This window comes from Cryptomeria japonica, chromosome 1, assembly GCF_030272615.1.
Source record: "Cryptomeria japonica chromosome 1, Sugi_1.0, whole genome shotgun sequence".
In the NCBI taxonomy this organism is placed as follows: domain Eukaryota; kingdom Viridiplantae; phylum Streptophyta; class Pinopsida; order Cupressales; family Cupressaceae; genus Cryptomeria; species Cryptomeria japonica.
Window position 1 is genome coordinate 347,473,396 of NC_081405.1, and position 20,302 is coordinate 347,493,697.

At 35.5% G+C, this 20,302-nt stretch overlaps 1 protein-coding gene across 1 annotated transcript; it reads right to left on the minus strand.

The window, feature by feature from the left end:
- Positions 1-517: 517 nt before the first annotated feature.
- On the minus strand, positions 518-988 carry LOC131857424 (uncharacterized). Its single transcript, XM_059209991.1, has one exon. It carries the CDS (start codon positions 986-988, stop codon positions 518-520), a length of 471 nt encoding a protein of 156 aa, XP_059065974.1.
- Between the last annotated feature and the right edge of the window lie 19,314 nt (positions 989-20,302).

Here is a 20,302-nt window from a genome sequence, read left to right on the forward strand (position 1 = left end):
GGTTAAAGGATACATAATCCCTTACATGCATCCCCCTCTGGACTTTGCATAAATCGATACCTTCCTCACTTATTCCTGATTTGCTTAGAATCGCATGCCCTCCCCATGAATCATCCCAGAAGAGAGCTTTGTTACCATCTGCTATATCCCAAGTTAGCCAATCCCTAATTAGGCCCCTGCACTTAACCAGGAAGTCCCAAACTTTCGACCCTTTTGGGAGGTTTTCTGTACGGAAAAAATAGTCCGGGTCAAAATTTTCCAGGTATTTAGTTTTAATGATTTTTACCCATTTAAGATTGGGCTCGGAGAATAATTTCCACACCAATTTTGCTCCAAGTGCCATATTTTGGTCTTCCAAATCCTTAATACCCACCCCCCCTTTGTTCTTTGGCTGACTGACTTTGTCCCATGCAACCATGGTGAATTTCTTCTTTTCTGATGTTGTTCCCCAGAAAAAATTTCTCATGATTCTAATCATGTCAACCTGGGCACCTTTAGGGAGTTGCATACATGACATCTAATATATTGGTATAGCTGACAAACAAGATTTGATCAACGTCAGCCTTCCTGCAGAAGATAACCACTTATTCTTCCAAGAATCTAGCTTTCGTTTCACTTTTTCAGTGATGTTTTTCCATAAATCTTTTTTGTCTTTACCTTTATCTAAGTTAAACCCTAGGTATTTGCAAGGGAGTTTCCCTACTAGGAATTCCAATATTCTGCTTATCTCAGTTTCTATCCTATAATTGGTATTAAAGAAAAAAATCTCTGACTTCCCATGATTAACTTGCTGCCCAGAGGCTGATGCATATTGGTTGAGTATGCTCTTAAATGTCATAGCTTCCATACTATTAGCACTACCCAGGAGCATAGTATCATCCGCAAATTGTTGGTGCGTGAGGGCTTCCGTATTCTCAGTGATCTTGATCCCTTCTAAGTGATGTTCTAATCTGGCCTTGGTTATGGTCCTTCCAAGGGCCTCCGCCATTATAATAAATAGAAAAGGTGATAGCGGGTCTCCTTGTCTGATACCCCTGGATATTCCAAAAAAACCTTCTGGAGATCCATTTATTAGGATAGAGAATTTTGGTGAGGATATACATGAGTATATTAAATTCACCCACTATTTTGAAAAGCCAAAGGCTTCGAGACATTTACAAAGGAGCCTCCAATCTACCTGATCATATGCTTTCCTAATGTCTAGTTTGATCATCATCGCCTCTTTACCATTTTTTTGTAATGAATGTATGGCTTCTTGTGCAATTATTATACCATCAAATATTGATCTGCCTGGTACAAACCCTATCTGTTCCTCTGATATGATACTTGGAAGCACAGATTTTAACCTATTGGCAAGAGCCTTGGTAAGCAATTTATAGATAGTATTACAAAGAGAAATCGGTCTATAATCATCCAGGCTCCTAGCCTTGGTATTCTTTGGAATTAATGTAATAAATGTATTATTAATTTCTTTAAAAATATTGCCTGAGTTTCTTACTACTTCTAATGCTTCCACCACATCCCTTCCTACGAAGTGCCAACATTTTTGAAAGAAATAAGCTGGAAAACCGTCTGGACCAGGAGCTTTATCCGGATTAAATAGGTCAAGAGCTGATTTTATTTCTATCTCTCTGAATTTCCTATTTAGAATACTATTTTGTCTTTCGGTAATCACTTTGGGGATGTTTCTGATTATTTGGACTGTGTTGTCCAAGTCAGAATGCTCTGAATTGAAGGTCCCTTTGAAGTATCGGATCATCTCTACAGCAATGCTCTTAGGATCTTCCAGCAGATTACCATTGGTGTCCATAATTCTGGTTATGGTATTAGCTGCTCTTCGCACTTTAGTACAATTATGAAAAAACTTGGTGTTTCTATCTCCATATTGTAACCAGTTCGCTCTAGATTTTTGCTTCCAGAATATTTCTTCTTTGGAAAGGATATCTTCATATTTCCCAAGAAGTTCTTTCTCTTTGAGATAGTAGTCCTGATTCATCCCCTCCTTAAACACCTTTTCGTTTAGGTCCATTAGTTCCTTTTCTATAGATTTTTTAGCCAGAAATATGTTACCGAATTCTTCCCTATTCCATTTAAGTAGCATATTCTTAACATATTTCATCTTGCTTATTAGGCAGAACATTTTGGATCCTTGAAAATTTGCTTCTCCCCACCATTTTTCAACAAGCTCAAATAATCTGGGATTTTGAAGCCACATTCTCTCAAATTTAAATGGGCAGCGGATGGGTGTTGCCGCCTCCTCTATGTGAAGGAGTATCGGAAAGTGATCTGATCCCGAGGATGGTAATAGGGATGCAGATAAATTGAATGGAAAGGCTGTCAACACACCTTTGAATAAAAATTTGTCTAGTCTTTTTGCGACTTGGGTAAATCCATTTCTTCTATTATTCCAGATAAAGAACCCATTATTGGTATTAATGTCTACTAAGCTATCCCGATTTACCCAATTTTGGAAGTCTTTAAGAGATTGAGGCTCTCTTCGTAGACCTCCATTCTTTTCCGATAAGTCCAAAATTGCATTAAAGTCACCCCCTATAATATAATTCTTATTCAGATCCCTATTCAGCCAATTACTAATCTCAGACCAGACCCTTCGTTTGTCTCTATCATGAATTGGCCCATACACATTAATAAGGTAGAAGAAAAGATTGCTATTGTGTCTAATAACCTCCCCCCCAAGCCAATGTCTGTTCCCAACCATTGGAAGGAATGAAACTTTCCTCGGATTCCAAATGATTCCCAAACCCCCTATTGCACCTGTAGATTCCACGAATACAGATTCTAATATACCTATTTTTTTTTAAAGGCCTCAATCTCGCTTGAAGCTAGCTTAGTTTCTTGGAGAAGGATGAATTCACTATAATTGTTAGATATGAAGCATCTAACCAAGCGCTGTTTGTTAGGGGCATTCATGCCCCTAACATTCCAACTTATGACTTTCATTGTGTCACGGGAAGGCTCTTCCCCTTCCCATTTTCAAAAAAGGCAGTTAGTTTGCCTTGATCCTTTGCATTCCCCACCTGGGATCTTAACTCTCCTAGGGATTTCCTTCCTCGAGATTTGACAAGCTTGGCACAATCAGGTTGAGTTTTCCCTAAATAGAAATTCTTAATCCCTAGTACATCCTGAGTTTCTATTCCAGAACCAGTCCTGACTAGTATAGGAGAGCTTAGTGGGTCCACCCTATGATTATTGATTTCAGGGTAACCAAGTTCTCTCCTAACTTCTCTAATGTCTTCATCCTCCATAGACAACATTAGTTCCTTGAATAAGAAGCAGCGTTCCTCTTCCTCTTCTAGTGTAAGATCTTGCACAATATTATTATCGAAAACTTCCATAGCTGCATTTAAAAGAGGTTCAGTGCCCATCTCCTCTTCATAAGAAGGGTTCTGGATTAAATCTACCTTAGGTGACCTCAGACCTGATGTAACTTCTTCATCTTGTGTGGTGACTATATTGCCTAAAGCTAATTCTGTTTCTGCTTTGAGCAGCTCTGTATCTTTAATTAATTCTTTAAGGTTCTCTATTTCCTTGACAACATTTTCCTTATCATTTAGCCGTGTTGAATGTTGTTGATTTTGAGAAGCTGGTATCTTTTCCTTAGGTTGGATGATGTTGTTCTCTGATTCAGGCCTATTGCTAGGGTTCATGTTACTTAGAACGTTCATATCTGACCCTTTTTTGAGCCATATGTCCGTACAGTCTAAAGCCCCGGTATAAAGCTTGGGGTAAATATTACAGAATCCTTTCTCTGTGTTAATGTTCAGTGGTTCGATATTGCTTATATCCAAGGCTATTCTGATAAGAATTTTCACATGACTGGTTAGGTCCTTTCTTTTTAAACCCTCGCACCCATAAAAATCCCCATATTGGTTGCCTATTATTTCCAAGATTTTAGGGTTTATAAATTCTATGGGGATATACCCTTGGTCAAACCATTTTAAACAATCACCAGGTTTGTATGTCCAAGGATCAAAATGCAGATGCCATGCACAAAAAATGAAACCATAACCATAGCATAATTTCAAATTACCAAACAGTATATCATCTCTAATCTTATTATTATTTCCTAAGATGAAGAAAAATTCATTTTCTAACCTAGTGATACTTACCTGATCTGGGTATTGTTTATTCCACCAGTCAATGATTTGCTCGAACTCAATGCCCTTCCCCGTCCATTTGACATATACTCCATTTTGCTCATACTGGTCCCATATGGTTTTCAACATATTGTTGTGGATACTACATTTTTTACCATTCGCCTCTGTTTGGGAACTGAATATATCTCCCACCTTAGGGCTCCAAACCCTAATTCTTCCTAATGGAATCCGATTCGAGCCAGTCAGTGGAGGAAATGCATGACGGGGGTTGTGGACAACTGTTCGAGCTTTTCTGATATTCTTTCTTTCCTTTTTGGAATGAAAAGTCTGCCAAATTCCGTTGGAGAGAGGCAAGGTCATGCTGCCGAATGAATTTTTTCCCCAGAACCTAGCCCATTTTGTTGAAATGTCTTTTCCCAACAGGTGTTAAGATTCAACCTGTCATCTGCAAACCCTTTGGCATGACAGGGCTTTCGCGCAGGACTGAATATTGTAATGCTTTGTGGCCACGTGGCATACACCTGCCTTTGCCCCTTTTCCTTCGATGCATTTGGCGCTGATTTTCTCCTTTCTCTGCAACTTCGCATTTTCCTGCTTTTTTTATTATAAACCTAACTTACAATTTAAGTGAATTTTTATTCTATAAAAGAAGGAATAATAAATATAATTTCAATAGTTGAATTTGATTATTGTGTCACTTGTAACAAATTTTTTATTCTATTAAATAATTTCTCACTTTCAAATTTTGATTACATGTATGCAACTTCAAGTTTATTATATGTAATTTCATTTAATTGGGTCTCCTATTAAAGAAAATTTTGTATTTATTAAATGGTTATTGATATGTGATTTAAGTCTGGGTGTTGACATTTTTTAAAATGGAATTTAAGTTCTTTTAAGGGCATTCCAATTAATATTTTTCCATATTATGCACTCTTATTACTGGTAGCATCAATAATGAGACACTATTTTCTTTATAGATGGCAAGCTCCACCCCTAGAAATATGTAAACTGAATCCTCTGAAATTGAAGTTCAAAATATATTATGTCATAAAAGAAGTTGATTATACTATGCTTGCCATAAAGAACAAATAAGTATTCATTTTCATATGCAATCAATAGAAGAAAAAAACAATCCAAGCCATGGATATATAAATGACTACTAAACCAACCATTATTCATTCCAATGATGACTCTAATGATTTCATATACTTTCAATATTTTTTTAAATTTTTATGTTCATACTATTTGTCTTACATACAAGTCTAATCTCATATGTTCACAACTTCACGGTGTATAGGTGTGAACTTGACATTCAATCAAACAATTTTCTTAGGTTAACAAGATTACATTTTCTCACCTATTATTCCTTCTCTTAATGCACATTATTTTTCTATATTATGTACTTTTAACATAACAACAAATATACACTTATGATGTAATTCCACTAGCTTCTTGTTTCTATGTGTAGAAAAAGAATAATGAACACGCAAAAACTCTTTCTAGACTTATTCCATTAAAAAAAATCACAATTGAAAATGAGCACATATATAATATAAATATTTTTAAATTATTCAAAAAATCTTTTTTGAAACGAAAAGTTGTACTACAAATGTATATATACAATAAGGAATATAACTCTAAACATGTTTTCCTATCGGTGTAATCCTTGCACCATCTTCTAGTGCAAGTGCTAGTAATTAGATATAGGAGAACTGTGCCTCAATATTTTTGCAAGCCCAACCTTATTCCTATAGAATTGTTCAACATTTAGGGAAAAGGGAGGATAAGAATTAAAGAGGAAATCTTTGACCATGGTAGTATATTCTAAATCATAATAGACATTAAATGGTGGGACCTACCATGTTAGACATCCATTTTAATGATTAATTAGATGGGAGATTGAGTTAGGGATAAGTGTATGAAGAGGGAGGGTTTTTATCAAGTCAAATATTTTTTTTTCTCTTTAAAGTGTTAATGTAAATTACTAGCTCACATGGTCCCTTTTTTTTATGGAGACGATTAAGTTTCTCCTTGGCCAAATCAAAAGGCCATGAGGAGGATAGGAAAGCAAACAACTTTAGACATAAGAAGAAAGTTATATAACATTTAGTAACATTGTAAAAAGAGAAAGCATAAACAAAATGGATAAGGAAAGGGACAATAATAGCAATGATGATGAGCATAGGGTACCAAAACTATCCCAAGCGCAAATGCTAAAACTAGGTACAACCAAGGAAACTCTTTTAGGCATAAAACCACCTCATTAATGATTCCCTTATACGCATATCTATTTCCTCTATAGATATATAATAGTGTCCACAATTTCTTTATCCATGCATTCATTTGTAACATCACAATACATTAAGTAGGTGGCAACAATTGTAACATGGATACATAACTCAGTAGTGATCCAAGAGGATCTACCAAAAATGGTTCTCGTAGTAATGCCAAGTGCATTCGCGTGGATTGCAATAGTTGTGGTAAAACTTCCATGGTTTTTGATAGGCCAAGCACCTTCAAGATGTTTGTGGTAATGATAGGATCATCAATCTTTTGTAAATGTTTTACTCTCTAGTATTGGTGCAAAGCATTTTGAATAGGATCAAACTAGGAATAAACCATACTTTTACCAAATCTTATGTAGTTTCTACCATAGATTCAATAAAGTTTAACACACCTACAAGACAAACTACAAAAGATAACTCACACCTCTCATCAATAACTTATTCTAAACATTGCATTTAAGACATTGGATGAACAATTAATCGTGGTTATCTAGGGGGAACCCTTGAGGCTCATGTTATGTTAGGTAACCTACTATCACATCACAATCCTACTAGCCATACTACATAACAATTGGGAGATGATGAGTCACACATGGAAATAATTTAACATTCATTATGATTCTTAGTCTCCATGGCATGTAATTTATATAGATATATTTATTGCACTACCTTAGTAGATAGGTAGATAGTAATATTTAGATTAGATAATTATATATATAAATGGAATAAACCTGTTATGCCCTACATACCTAATCCCATCAATTTCCTTGTGTTGAAAATATGGTCCCCCCCTCTCTTTTTCTTTTTGTCGTGTTGTGTTCCTTAGTTTTTTTTGCCTTAACACCCTAGAACCCCAGAGTCTTGAGGTGTTCTTTTCTTTGTTTCAAGTTCTACCCTAGAACCTCAGAGTTCTGAGGTAGCCTCCTTTTTCCTGTCTTTGGTCTAGACCCCAAAACCCTAGGATCTTGAGGTCTTGCCTTGTTTTTTTGTTGAAGTTTTAGATTCCTAGAATCTTGAAAATTTGAGTTCTTCTTGTTTTGTCGTTTGTTTGTTTGTCAACTTCTGAATTCAGGGTCCCATGAATCCTAAAGTTATTTTATGTTTCCACCTCAGAACCCCAGAGTTCCAAGGTGCTCCTACTTGTTGTTGAGCCACACCTCAGAACCCCAAAGTTACAAGGTGTGTTCGTGTTTTGTTGTTTCTCACCTTGAAACCCCGGAACCTCAGACTCCCGAGGTCGTGTTTAAGGTAATTGTACGGACAAACTATCAGGGGAGTATAAATAGGGAGAATGAACTTTTCTAAGCTCATTTGTGCATTCAAGCTTTCTAGTTTTCCATCTCTGACCTTTCGACTTCATGCCTCCATGTTATCGAGATTTCACGCATTTACTCTAGTTAGGTTTGTGGATTTCTTCCATCTTGTGTTTTCTGGTTTAGATTTTCTATTTTTGTAGTGTGGATTTCTTTAGCTTTTTCTTTTTTTCTTTTTTTTCATTTCTCATTTGTGTGTTGATGTTTTTGCATGCCCTATTTTTAGGATTTTGGGTCCTCGAAATCCCAAAGTCTTGTGTGTTTTTCCCGTCACAACCTCGGAACACCAAAGCCCCAGAGTTCCGAAGTTGTTTCCCTTTGGCCATGTCCTTACCTAGAACCCCGAAGTTCTGGGATCTAATGTTTTATTTCACCTCGGAACCCTAGAACTTTGGAGTTATGGGGTCTGTTGTTTTACTTATCCTCAGAACCCCATGATCCTAGAGTTTTGGACCATCCTTTTGGGCTTTCAAATAACCTATCCCAGAACCCCAGAGTTCTAGGCCATATGGTTTTATCTTACCCCGGAGTTCCGGGCTTGGTCGTTTTAGCTTGTCCTTACCTCAAAACCCTAGAACCCCAGAGTTCTTGAGAATTATTTTTTAAGGAGTTTCTCACCTTGGAACCCTAGAGTCCCAAAGTGGGTGATAAAATTGTTATTTTTGACTATGTGATAGGCTAATTTTTGGTTCTTTCTTGCAGATTAGAGAAATTAAATGGACCCAACCTCCAGCAAAAAAGTTAAGGAATTGGGAAAGCTACTTGCAACCATGAAGTACCACTACCAAGGTCAGACTTATGCTTCCAAATTTGAAGACCATATCAAATGGGTGACTGATACCGAAGTAGGGCATATTGAACTATAAGATATCATAACTTAGTTAGACAGGCCAAGGTTGGATGCTCCTTATAGGAGGATCAAGTGGTCGAGGATAGTGGAGGCAATCATCTTTCCATAATCTGTTCAAGCCCCTGAATTTATTATGTCTATTGCATAGTTCTATAATGCAAACACCAGGAAGTGCATAGATGATAAAGGCAGAACAGTAATAGATTTGTCAGTAGATATGCTAGGTTTTGTATTTAGTATTCCTTCAAGGGATGAAGTGTTGTTGAGTACTGAGGAGGAAGCTACAGAGTTATGGGATAAGGATACCACTTCCTGCAAAAGACACATGAATGAAAACTGGCTCAAATAGGAGACAAAGATAGGTCTAAAGGCCAGTGACATTCTAAGGGCTGATTTCAAAGAGCTACAGTGGGACCTAATAACCATGTTGAGAAATGTCTTCAGGAAGCCAGATTGCCAACAATTTCACCCTTGGATGTTTTAGTATATGACTACTATTTTCAATGGGAAACAATATTTTGATTGGGCCCAAATATTATTGGATAATAGACATAGTCAATTAGATGATGTGCATAAAATGAAGAAGTTCTTCTTTACTTCTTATGTTATATGGGTAGCTGCTCAGGCATGCAAGTTTCCAAGGATGCAAAAAGAGGGCCAACTCGATGATGAAGAGGGATAGAAGAAGGTGTAGGAGTATTATACTCAACTCCCTCTGAGCAATGCAAAGATACATTTTAAAAGGTGTAGTATCATAAAATTGTGACCCTTAAAATTTTTTACCACATTAGGGTCTTCATATTAGCAAATTGAATTCTCAAGCCTGAACAGAGACCTGAGACTTGCTCAATCCCCAAAACTGCACTTTTTCTGCCCCTCGCACTACTTGAACATACTTCATGTCTTGAGTTAAGGGCAGAACAGGGGCATGGCGCCCCTATCCTTGCCCTACTTTGGGCCCCTCTTTGTCTTATCTTTGCATTAGACTTTGCATTTTAAGTAGGAAAACCTTCCATGTGTTGGCCTATGACAATAAATCAATCAATTAACCCTAATTGATGAATATATAAGTCACATTTTCCCTCCCATTTGCATAAGCTGGATAAGGTGAAAATTGGCATAAGTTCAAGAGAATTCAAGCATTCAAGCATTCCTTTCAAGAATTGAGCATTCTCAAGTCTCCCTCCAAGGCTAGGTGTTGCATTCAAGTCAAGGATTCAACCATTGAAGAGGAGATCTATTTCAACATTCAATTTGACACAAGCAATGCTATCTACAACCTCCCTTGAGGTGATTTACATTTCAATCTTTCATTTACATTTACTTGCAGTACTTTCTTTCATCATTTGGTTAATTCCAAAATTGGGGTTTGACCTTAAGGCAAAACCCCAATCCCAACCCCTTTTCCTCTCTTTTATGTGTGTAGGTTGTAGATGCATAGCTATATTTGCATATTTGGTCTCCATTTACAGAGGCAGAAAAACCCTTTTTGTTTCGCAGATTTTTTGGAGGACCGTGTGCACTTTCAACACGGTTTGGGAAACTTTTCCTCAAATTCACAGTGCAACTTCATCTTAAAAAATTATAGCTAGATCCACGTGCACAACTTCATCCCATGCTTATGTTTCAAGTTATAATAAGTTCTTTGGTACTTTTACATTTAGTCTCAAAACACATAATTCAACCATTTCTTATTCTAAAAGAGAGGTTAGCTTGTCATCTTCACACAATTATCAATTCATTTAGTATTCAACCTCTCTCCTAGATTGGATCTAGTGAATTATCCCCCCTCTTTTAAATGTAATGTGGATAGAGTGTTTGAAGGGAAATCTATAGTGAAACTTTCATCTCTCCTCGGAGGGAAGAAAAGATTTCCTCTTGATCTCTCCATCATTCGCTTTTCACCCCATTACATTTTGGTGAACCCAACGTATTGCATGCTTTATTATGAAAATAATTGCATATTTTTCATTTACAAGTTTGTTTTTTTTGCAAAATTAGTGGTTAGTTCATGCAAACCTTAGTTTTTAAAATTGAAATTGAACTTGTCTTTTGTAGAAAAATTGTTTGTTATTGTCTTAGATCTGAAAATTGCTTTGTTGGTAAAATTCAATTTCTTCATTATCTTGTTCAATTTGCAAATCAAATTCACAAAATTAAGAGGTTAATTATTAAAACCCTAATTTTCAAAAATTATCTTGAAATTTTGCAAAAATTGAATTTTCATTTAATTTTCAGATTTCTGACTGTTTTCAGACTTATCCTCTTTCCTAAAATTCAAATTTTCAATTTCCCTCCTTTTTCAAAATTCAAAATTTTAAAAATTAAGTAGTTAGGACCTAAAACCCTAATTTTCAAATTTAATTGGATTTTGTACAAATTTCAATCAATTTCAGTCAATTTCAGTTTTCTAAACATTTTTCAAGGTGTCCCTATCCATTAAGTTTGACCCTTTTCAAATTTGCAATTCAATTCCTCATTTTTTTCAAAACCCTAATAGTGTCCTATTTTCACATTCAAACCTTTATTTTTGCCTATCTAGAGATTGTAAAATCCACCAATTTTGGGGGGTTAGCTTTAAAATCATCGTAACTTTCATCCCTAAAAATTTCAAAAAAAGTTGGTCGGACCGTGTGCACTTGAAACATGGGCCCCGACTTTTTTCCCGCAATTTTGGGAGACTATTATGACTGTATTTAACAGCTTAAATCCAGAAGATTGGCTGATTTTGTCGATTTTTGATCTCTCTAAAATTAAAAAAATACCTTCAAAATTCAACATCTCAAATTTCAAGAAATTTTTTAAAATGAAGGGGTTAAGTATAATCTGCCCTGATTTTAAAAATTCTGATTTTATCAATTTTAAAATTAAGTGGTATCCCATTGGCCCTAATTTTAAATTCCAATTTCCTTTCATTTATCATAAAATTATTGTTGGAAATTGTGTCATTTTCTTCTTTCAACAAAGTTCAAATTGTTTAATCATTATTTTCTCAAATTTTGCATTATTCATTTTTTGTGCACTTTGTCCTTATAATTCAAAATTCAAATACAAAATTCAAATTTTCCCTCTAGTGCATGAGTTTTACCACTATTAGTCCTACCTATACTATCCCCATTAGAAGAAGTATTAGAATTAAGGCTTCCCAAGGTTTAATTATCGAGGAGATGGAGCATAATTTGGGTGACTTCTTTAATGAGGATAATGGTAATTCTTCCCATCCTAATCATGTCCCTATCTATCCAATTCATGAATCCCATGATGAACAAGAAGAATCTTTTACTAGAGTTTCCATAGATCATCTTTCAAAATTGGACAATCAATTTGATAACTTTCAACAATGAATGTCCCAAGAATACCCTAATAGTGAAGCTTTTCCATCAATTGAAGGCCTTAAACACATGATTCAAAGTGATAAGAATGGAATTCATATATTGTGTGGTATTCCTCATATTGTTGATTCCAATGCCATTCCTATAAAGAGATGTGTCAAAACCCTAGGTTATTCACAACCTTTAAATCCTTCTATTCATTTGACTAATCCTATGGCTAGCTACTTTCACTTCAAATATCATGGCTACATCAACTCAACATGCCATACCTACAACCATTAGTCATGGGTGTCAGGATAACCAGTGAACAACTGAGAGGGGGGAGGGGGTGAATCAGTTGTTAATAGATTATATTAATTAATCCACTTAATAACCTTTAACCGGATCACATAAACATTAAGTACCAGAATAGTAGAAACAAATACCGGTAAACAATACATCTTAACAATAAAATAAATAATCAACACAATGCCACCATACTACATAACACCATGATTTGTACATGGAAACCCCAGAAAGGGAAAAACCATGGTGGGAAGCCTACCCACAGTCAGATGATACTTCTATAGAAAGTATGTGATACAATGAGGGGCTTGCACACTGCCTAGAGCGTACTACTCATTACAAAAGAGTCTCACTGACTACAGAGAGGTTATAACCACCTCAAGATAAATGGACAACAATCCAGAATAATGAACTGCCAGAGATAGCATCTACCATGCCTGATTACAGTCTCAGTTAAGCTCAATACCGGAGGCCTCTGACCTCTTCCTTAATCCCAATTTGATCACCTATGATTGACCAAATCTCATTCACATATGATATTACATTTCACGACCACAAACATATTATCTACAATGAGATCTTACATCAATTTATACCAACCATAAGGCCTAAACCAATTAGGTCGGCCACCTAAAAGATATTACAATTAGATCATTACATACATCCATATTACAATGATATGCCATGTCATCTCAAGACCAAAACAATAATAACCAATCCATAAATCATCCTGGTAATGTGTACAGAACATGTTAACATGATACTGGTCCATAACCTAGATAGGCACCAGACCTAATTTGGGTCCACCATACCAAAGCAATGTCTTCAATCAGTTGAGGCATGATCAAAGAACATTTTCAGCATCCTGAAATCCATCTAGAAGCCGCACCAAGATCACTTATGCATCCTGTCAAGATTTCTCAGTGAAAGCTCTACCGGTTAAACCTTAAACCCATGTCGGTAAGGGTTTACAAGAGTGTGTGATAGAATTCGATTACCAAGTCAATACCAACTGACCAAAACATGCTCAAGAAGAATGTAACACATAAAATCAAACATACTTCATTGATCCAAACATGTCGGAAGTGTCCAACAGATAGTCTCTTCTGTTGGTAACACTAGATCTTCTACTGGTAACAAAAACATGTCTATCAATAACCAACCATAACAGCTAGTGCTAACATCAATGACAAAACATCAATGCAACACATAATCAATTCATCCATAATGCCAACAATCTCCCCCTTTAGCATTGATGGCAACACTAGATGTGAAAAATATCTAAGTACCAAGAAATGCCAAACAAGTCTCCCCCTATGGAAGACAACCAACAATCTCTTGAATATCAATAACTCTCCCCCTATGAATGATATCTTTGAATTTATTTTCACATCACTATCTCTCTCCCTTTGACATCAATGCCAGAAATATGACAAAAATATCAAAGAAAGAATGTAAACCTCTAAATCTTAAAGCTGACTACTCCCCCTAAGTAGTAGCACCACTCATCAATGTCAAAATGAATAATATTTCTGATAATGCATGTCGGATTGATGACATACTCCATCAATCAAGTCTTTGTCGAAGGGGCAGAAACCCCTAACCTATCTCTCAAATACTCAAATGATTCCTTAGACATTGGTTTAGTGAATATATCTGCAATTTGCTCTTTAGTGTTAACATAAACCAATTTGACTTCCTTTCCTTCTACCTTGTCCTTCAGAAAGTTATACTTTATTGATATATGCTTAGTCTTAGAGTGAAATACCAGATTTTTAGACATGTCAATAGCTGCAGAGTTATCATTGTAGATAACTACTGGTTCACTACAATTTACCTTGATATCCTTCAACATTTGCTTCATCCACAAGATTTCAGTGCAATTAGTTGCTACTGCAACATACTCCACTTCTACAGTAGATAAAGAAATGCATGACTACTTTTTGTTGATCCATGAAACTAGTTTCTTTCGAAGAAAGAAAGATCTACCAGAAGTGTTTTTCATGTCATTAGTATCTCCTGCCCAATCTAAATCAATATATACACATGAAGAGAAATCATCATCTTTAGAATACCATAAGACATATTCTGTTATTCCTTGCAAATACTGGAATATCCTCTTTACTGCACATTCATGATTTTCTTTAGGATTACTTTGATATCTTGAAACAATACTTACTTCATTCATAATATCCAGTCTAGTTTGAGTTAGGTATAACAAGCCACCAATCATAGACTTATACCTTGTTGGATTTACCGGTGTAGATGTATCTTTGATAGATAATTTATCACTTGTCACCATAGGAGTACTTACCGGTTTGGAATTATCCATACCAAACTTCTTCAACAATTCCCTTAGATACTTTGTTTGACAAATAAAAATTCCTTTGTCAATTTGAGTAATCTGCAAACCTAAGAAAAATCTCATCTCACCAATCATGGACTTCAAATTCATTCTTCATATTATTAGAAAATTCCATGCACAATTTATCTTCTCCTCCAAAACTGATATCATCAATAAATACTTCAATAATCAGAATATCATCATCAGTGATCTTATAATACAAATTACTATCAGCACTGCCTTTAGTAAAACCAAGCTTCAAAAGATATTTATCCAACCTTGCATACCAAGCTCTAGGAGCTTGTTTTAATCCATATAAAGTTTTCCTCAATCTCCAAACCATATCTTTATCATTTGTCAGTGAAAATCCATCTATCTATTCAATGTATACTTCTTCCTCAAGTTCACCATTCAAAAATGCACATTTAACAATCATTTGATAAACCTTATAGTTCTTATAAGCTGCATAGGCAATAAAATAGTCTAACAGCTTCAATTCTAGCTACAGGTGCAAATGTCTCACCATAATCAATTCCTTCCATTTGAGAATATCCTTTACAAACCAATCTACCCTTGTTTCTTACAACTTGACCATCCTCATTCAGTTTATTCCTAAAAACCCATTTAGTTCCAATAGCATTCTTATTTTTAGGTTGGGGAACTAAAGTCCAAGTCTCATTCTTCTCTATCTGATCTAATTCATCTTCCATAGCCTTTAACCAATTTTTATCTTTACAAGCTTTAATAACAGATGTAGATTCAATTTGAGAAATAAGACATACCTCTTCATTTTCCAGTCTTCTTCTTGTCATAACTCCCTTGTTCCTATTGGAATCCTAAAATTTTTAAATTTTAGAGTTTCAGATTCATGCCAAAAGGCAAATTTCTATGTTCAATCATGGGTAACATCTATAATCAAGTAGGTTTGTTCAATTATAACTTTTAGATACTAGGTTTGATGCATCCATCAAGAGATCAGCTCGAGGTATGTATATGTTTCACAAATTCTAGAATCAAGCCAGGTATACCTTTTTGAACCATAATTCTTTTTCATCTCAACACTATCAGGTTAAATTAATTATTCCTTTGTATTTCATGTATATCTAAAAGGACATACGTTTCAAATTTCGGATTCATATGAAATTCTTTGATATGTTTTCTAAAGGAAAATCTAAATACAACTTATCCAAATTTACAATATGTTGAACCCAGTGGACCCAGTGGACCCCATGCATGCGGACACGCATCTCAAGATAACTAAATTTTTATGACAAACTAGCGGGGATGGAGACTAAAAATCAAGCAAGTCAGGCAGATCTAACAGTCGAGCAGATTATCCAATGGTGGTCACTATATTGCAAAGGGAAAGTGTATGACAGATACCTATCACAGATCAGCGACAAAGCACATGCAGAAAAGGTGAGTTAACGATCGAGCAAGTTGAAGGTGGATTAACGATCATTGTTATACCGCGATGGGAAACTGCTCGTCAGTTAGCCGTCATGACCTAGTGACAAGGTGGGCCCAGGTCAAATGGCAGGTCCAGATGGTAGGTCTAGGTGGTGAACAGGTGGATCTGTGAGCAAACCGGAGGGTGACACATGGCACGGATGGACAAAGAGATAAAGAGTGGGAAAGTTGAAAGAGATCCAACGACTGTTGCTATTCCACTATGGAAAGTTGCACAATCAATACCTATCGCAGATTAGCGACAAAGAAGAGCCAAGGTCAGTGGTGGGTCTAGTGGTACTGAAGTGGCAGATGAAGTGGTGCCCAGATGGACTCGCAAACTAATTCAGAAGTAACATGTGGCAGGGCACATAAATGAAAAGCTGAGATAAAGAGTTGGCAAGTCCAAGGGATATTGACGGTTGTTGCTATACCATGATAGGAAAATGCACAATGGTTATTCATCGTGGATCAGTGACAAAGCATGTGCAATAAAGAATGGGGTAAAGAGTGAGCAGATCATGGCAAATCCAATGGATATCTTTATTCCACAATTGAAAGTTGCACAATCAATATCTATTGTGGATCAGCAACAAAGAGAAAACAAAGTGAAACAGTGGGTCTGGCGGTGCTAAGATGGTAGACTAGCGATGATAAGCTGGTAGTCAGGTGGCACATCATCAAATTCATAAAGTGACTTATCAAAAAAACCTTGGCCACGTTAGATCTCTAAAAGGATTCACCGAAAGCATTAGTTTCATTGACATAAAGCACATCAAAGAAATCAGAAGCGGTCCCATCAATAAAATAGAAAGTATCGATGAAACTACAAAATTGATAAGACCTGTGAATAGCTTGTCGAGGGAGGAAGTTTGGCTAAAAGAATAATACCAATTCACGGATATCATTATAAAGGGAAGTATTTTATTTTATTTTATTTGATATGACAATCTTTTTAGGGTAAATTATTATCTTATGTCAATGAATGTTATGTTTGCACATTATTTTCTTAAAAGAAAGAAAATACTTTGGTTTTATTGAATTATTTTAAACAAGTACTTATATAAAGATTATTGACTTCCAAACTAAAAGCTAAGGTGGAATATGTTTAATTTTCAAATCAAGGAATTTGATTGGCTTATCTTGTGTGCAGGAGATAATGAGAAGGTGATGGATATTTGCTGAGGAATTTTATCAAGACGGAGAATAAAAGACACATGATTTAAGTATCATTTAGTATTTTTAAGGATTCTCATTTGTAATTAATTATTAAACCAAAGGGTGTGTCCTTTGGAATGTAATTATCTATAACTTTCTCTTCTATGAATGAAAGGGTGTGTCCTTTCATATATGTCTTTTGATTGACATACTTATAGGGGTCATTCTTATTTGTAAAGGGGGAGAGTCATAAGAACAAGATGTTGCTGTAAGGATTGAATATCATTTTGAATTAGAGAATTCTATAGGAAGAAGAAGTATCATTTTGTGCAAGCAATCTATAATGGAGTATCTGCAAGTGCAGCTTATGTATGCAATTATTTCCTAAAGATTAATATACAAGGTTCATTGTTTCTTTTTCCAAATATTGTGTACACTTTTGTGTTGATGATTATCTTTGTCCTCTTGATAAATCTGTTTATAGATTTGCTATGATGTGAATCACATGTCATTGCATTAAGTGAAAGTTTGAGTTCTTATTGTTTGTGTAGCGCGTACTGAACCTTCATAGTTGATGAGAAATTGTCTCTTGAGTTGATAAGATATTTTGTCCACAAAGTGTCATATATATCCCTGGATAGAGGCGATGGTCTGTTATTGATCTTTTAAGGTCTTGATCTGTATGCATTCAAGGTCCTTGATAGAGAAATGTTCTTCCCAAATCCTATATGAACTGATCTATGCAAATTTCATCTAAGTCCTGAAAGCAATTTCATTTTCAATATACATTCACAATCATTTCTTTTCAAAGCATTCATTTAAAGCAAATAATAAAGTATAGTTGCAAAACAATAATTTGCCACCTATGTAAACTTGCTGAAGGGTTTAAATCCACTATAAATAACCTCTTTTGTGCTTGAGAGGAAGAGTCATACCCACCTAGGTTCAATGGAGCCTAAAGTGCAGACGGATTTGGTCTTTGACCATCCCTGTTTGTTGGCCAAGGCTGATTGGACTACTTGAGGATTTGGCAAGTCTTTTCATTTTCCAATCTATGGTTTTGGGAACCAACAGATTGGAAACTCTATTGGGGAGTTGTCATACATAGTTTGACATTCACTTAGAAGCTCTGGTGTTTTTTATTGAAGATTTGATAAGTTTTGTTTTCCCCATCCGAGTCACACAATAGATTGGCGACTCTGCTGGGGAGTTGTCATACAAAGTTTTCAGAATCTTTGGTAGTTTATTTCAGACTCAACTGGAGGGAGGATCCTACAAGATCAGTTAATTTGGTAATATTTCCTCTTAGGAGGTGGCAACTCTACATTTCAATACATGAAAATAGTTGGTATTTTGAGAAAATAAGAAAAACCCCTAAACATTTATCAATAAAATTGATGTAGGGGAGAAGGTCTTTGCATAAAGGGCAAGATAATCTTGTTGAGTTGAGTCCTAATAAAAGATATAAAGAAAATAAATCAACAAGTATGGCATCCCGGGGTTATATAAAGTTTCCTAGTAGAGAGGATGGTTTTTCATTCGGTGATGTCTGAAAATCTAGAGGAAAATTCATTTTATGTCTTAAATGCAAAAGATAATAATGGTGGCCATGATGAAATCTTGACTGAGGAGGACAACCAACTAGATGAAATCATACTTAAAATGACAGTCTTGAATGAAGATGAATCCAAGATGGCAAAAGCTCTTAGGAGATAGCCAAATTGGGTATTGCAAAAACTAGGAATACAAAGGGATACAATTCAAACCCCTAGGTCAGGAGGGATAGAAAATAGTGAGGGAGCTAGGCCATCGATACCTAAATATAGTCCCCCTCATATGAGAGGAATAGAGAAGCCTTTAATAACCTTTGATAACCTGTTATTAAATAGAAGCAGAAGATGGAGGGACTTGCATAGGGATCAAAGTGAAGAAAGGAATAGAAACAACCAAGATAATGGAGGAAGAAATGGAAATGAGGAAAATGATGGAAACTAGAATAACACAAATAGAGGTAATGTTATAAATAATAATAGAGGAAGTAATAGGTATGGCAACAACCAAAACAATGGAAATAATGATGACAATTATGGAAATGGTAATGGTGGAGGTACAAACAACAATAATGGCAATGGAGGTAATCATGGAAATAACGACAATAATAATGGTGGTGGAAACAATGGTAAGTGTGGCAGAAATGGTGGATTCAGCAAAGGAAATGTTAACAATCAGTGTGGCAGATGGCCTATGATCATTGAAAGATATAGGCAATTGGATTTCACTAGCATTATTGGTTATCCAAATCAAATCACTAATGATTTAAGATCAGCAATCCCCAAATTCTCAAGAAATGGAACTGATTCAGCAGAACAACATGTAGTTAATGTAAAAAATATCATTGAAGAATTTGAGTTTCCTCATGAGGATGTATTCATGAGGTTGTTTGTTCAATATTTGATAGAAGATGCGGGAGAATGGTATAGGAACCTTCCTGATGGATGTATCAACAGTTGGGATGAGTTTGTAACATTGTTCTTGGAAGAATTTGGAGATCACAATGATCCTTCATTTGCATCCCATGAACTAACAAGTATAAAGAAAAATTAGAATGAATCAGTTACTGAGTTTAATAAAAGATTTAATAAAGTATTAAATAGAATACCCAAAGATGTCAGACCTGTTGATTCATTTTTGATTAACTTTTATTTGAGTGCTTTTGATAGCAAAACCCATTATGAGATTTTGTCTCATAGACCTGATACTCTACAACAAGCATTCAAGATTGTTGCTACCATTGAGAATAATAGGAAGGTTGCTGGGAAAATTGCTAAAAGAGATGATCCAAAGTTATACAATCCTAGGGTTCCCAAGAAAGATGACCTTACTCAGATCATGGACATGCTTAAGGATTAAAAGGTAAACAAAATCTTAATGAAAAGCCACCATACAAAAATAATAATCAAATGAATTTCAATAGGCCCAGACTCCATGATATGCCTTATAATACCAACTAGAAGGATGGGAAGCCAGTAAAATCAAATCCGAGTAAAGAAAATCCAGATCCATTGAAGAGCGCGAATAAATTTGTGGGAGATTTCCCATGGTGTGAGGTTTGCTATCTTCCCCATGATGAAGATCAATGCATGATTGCACAGGGCCTGATGGAGG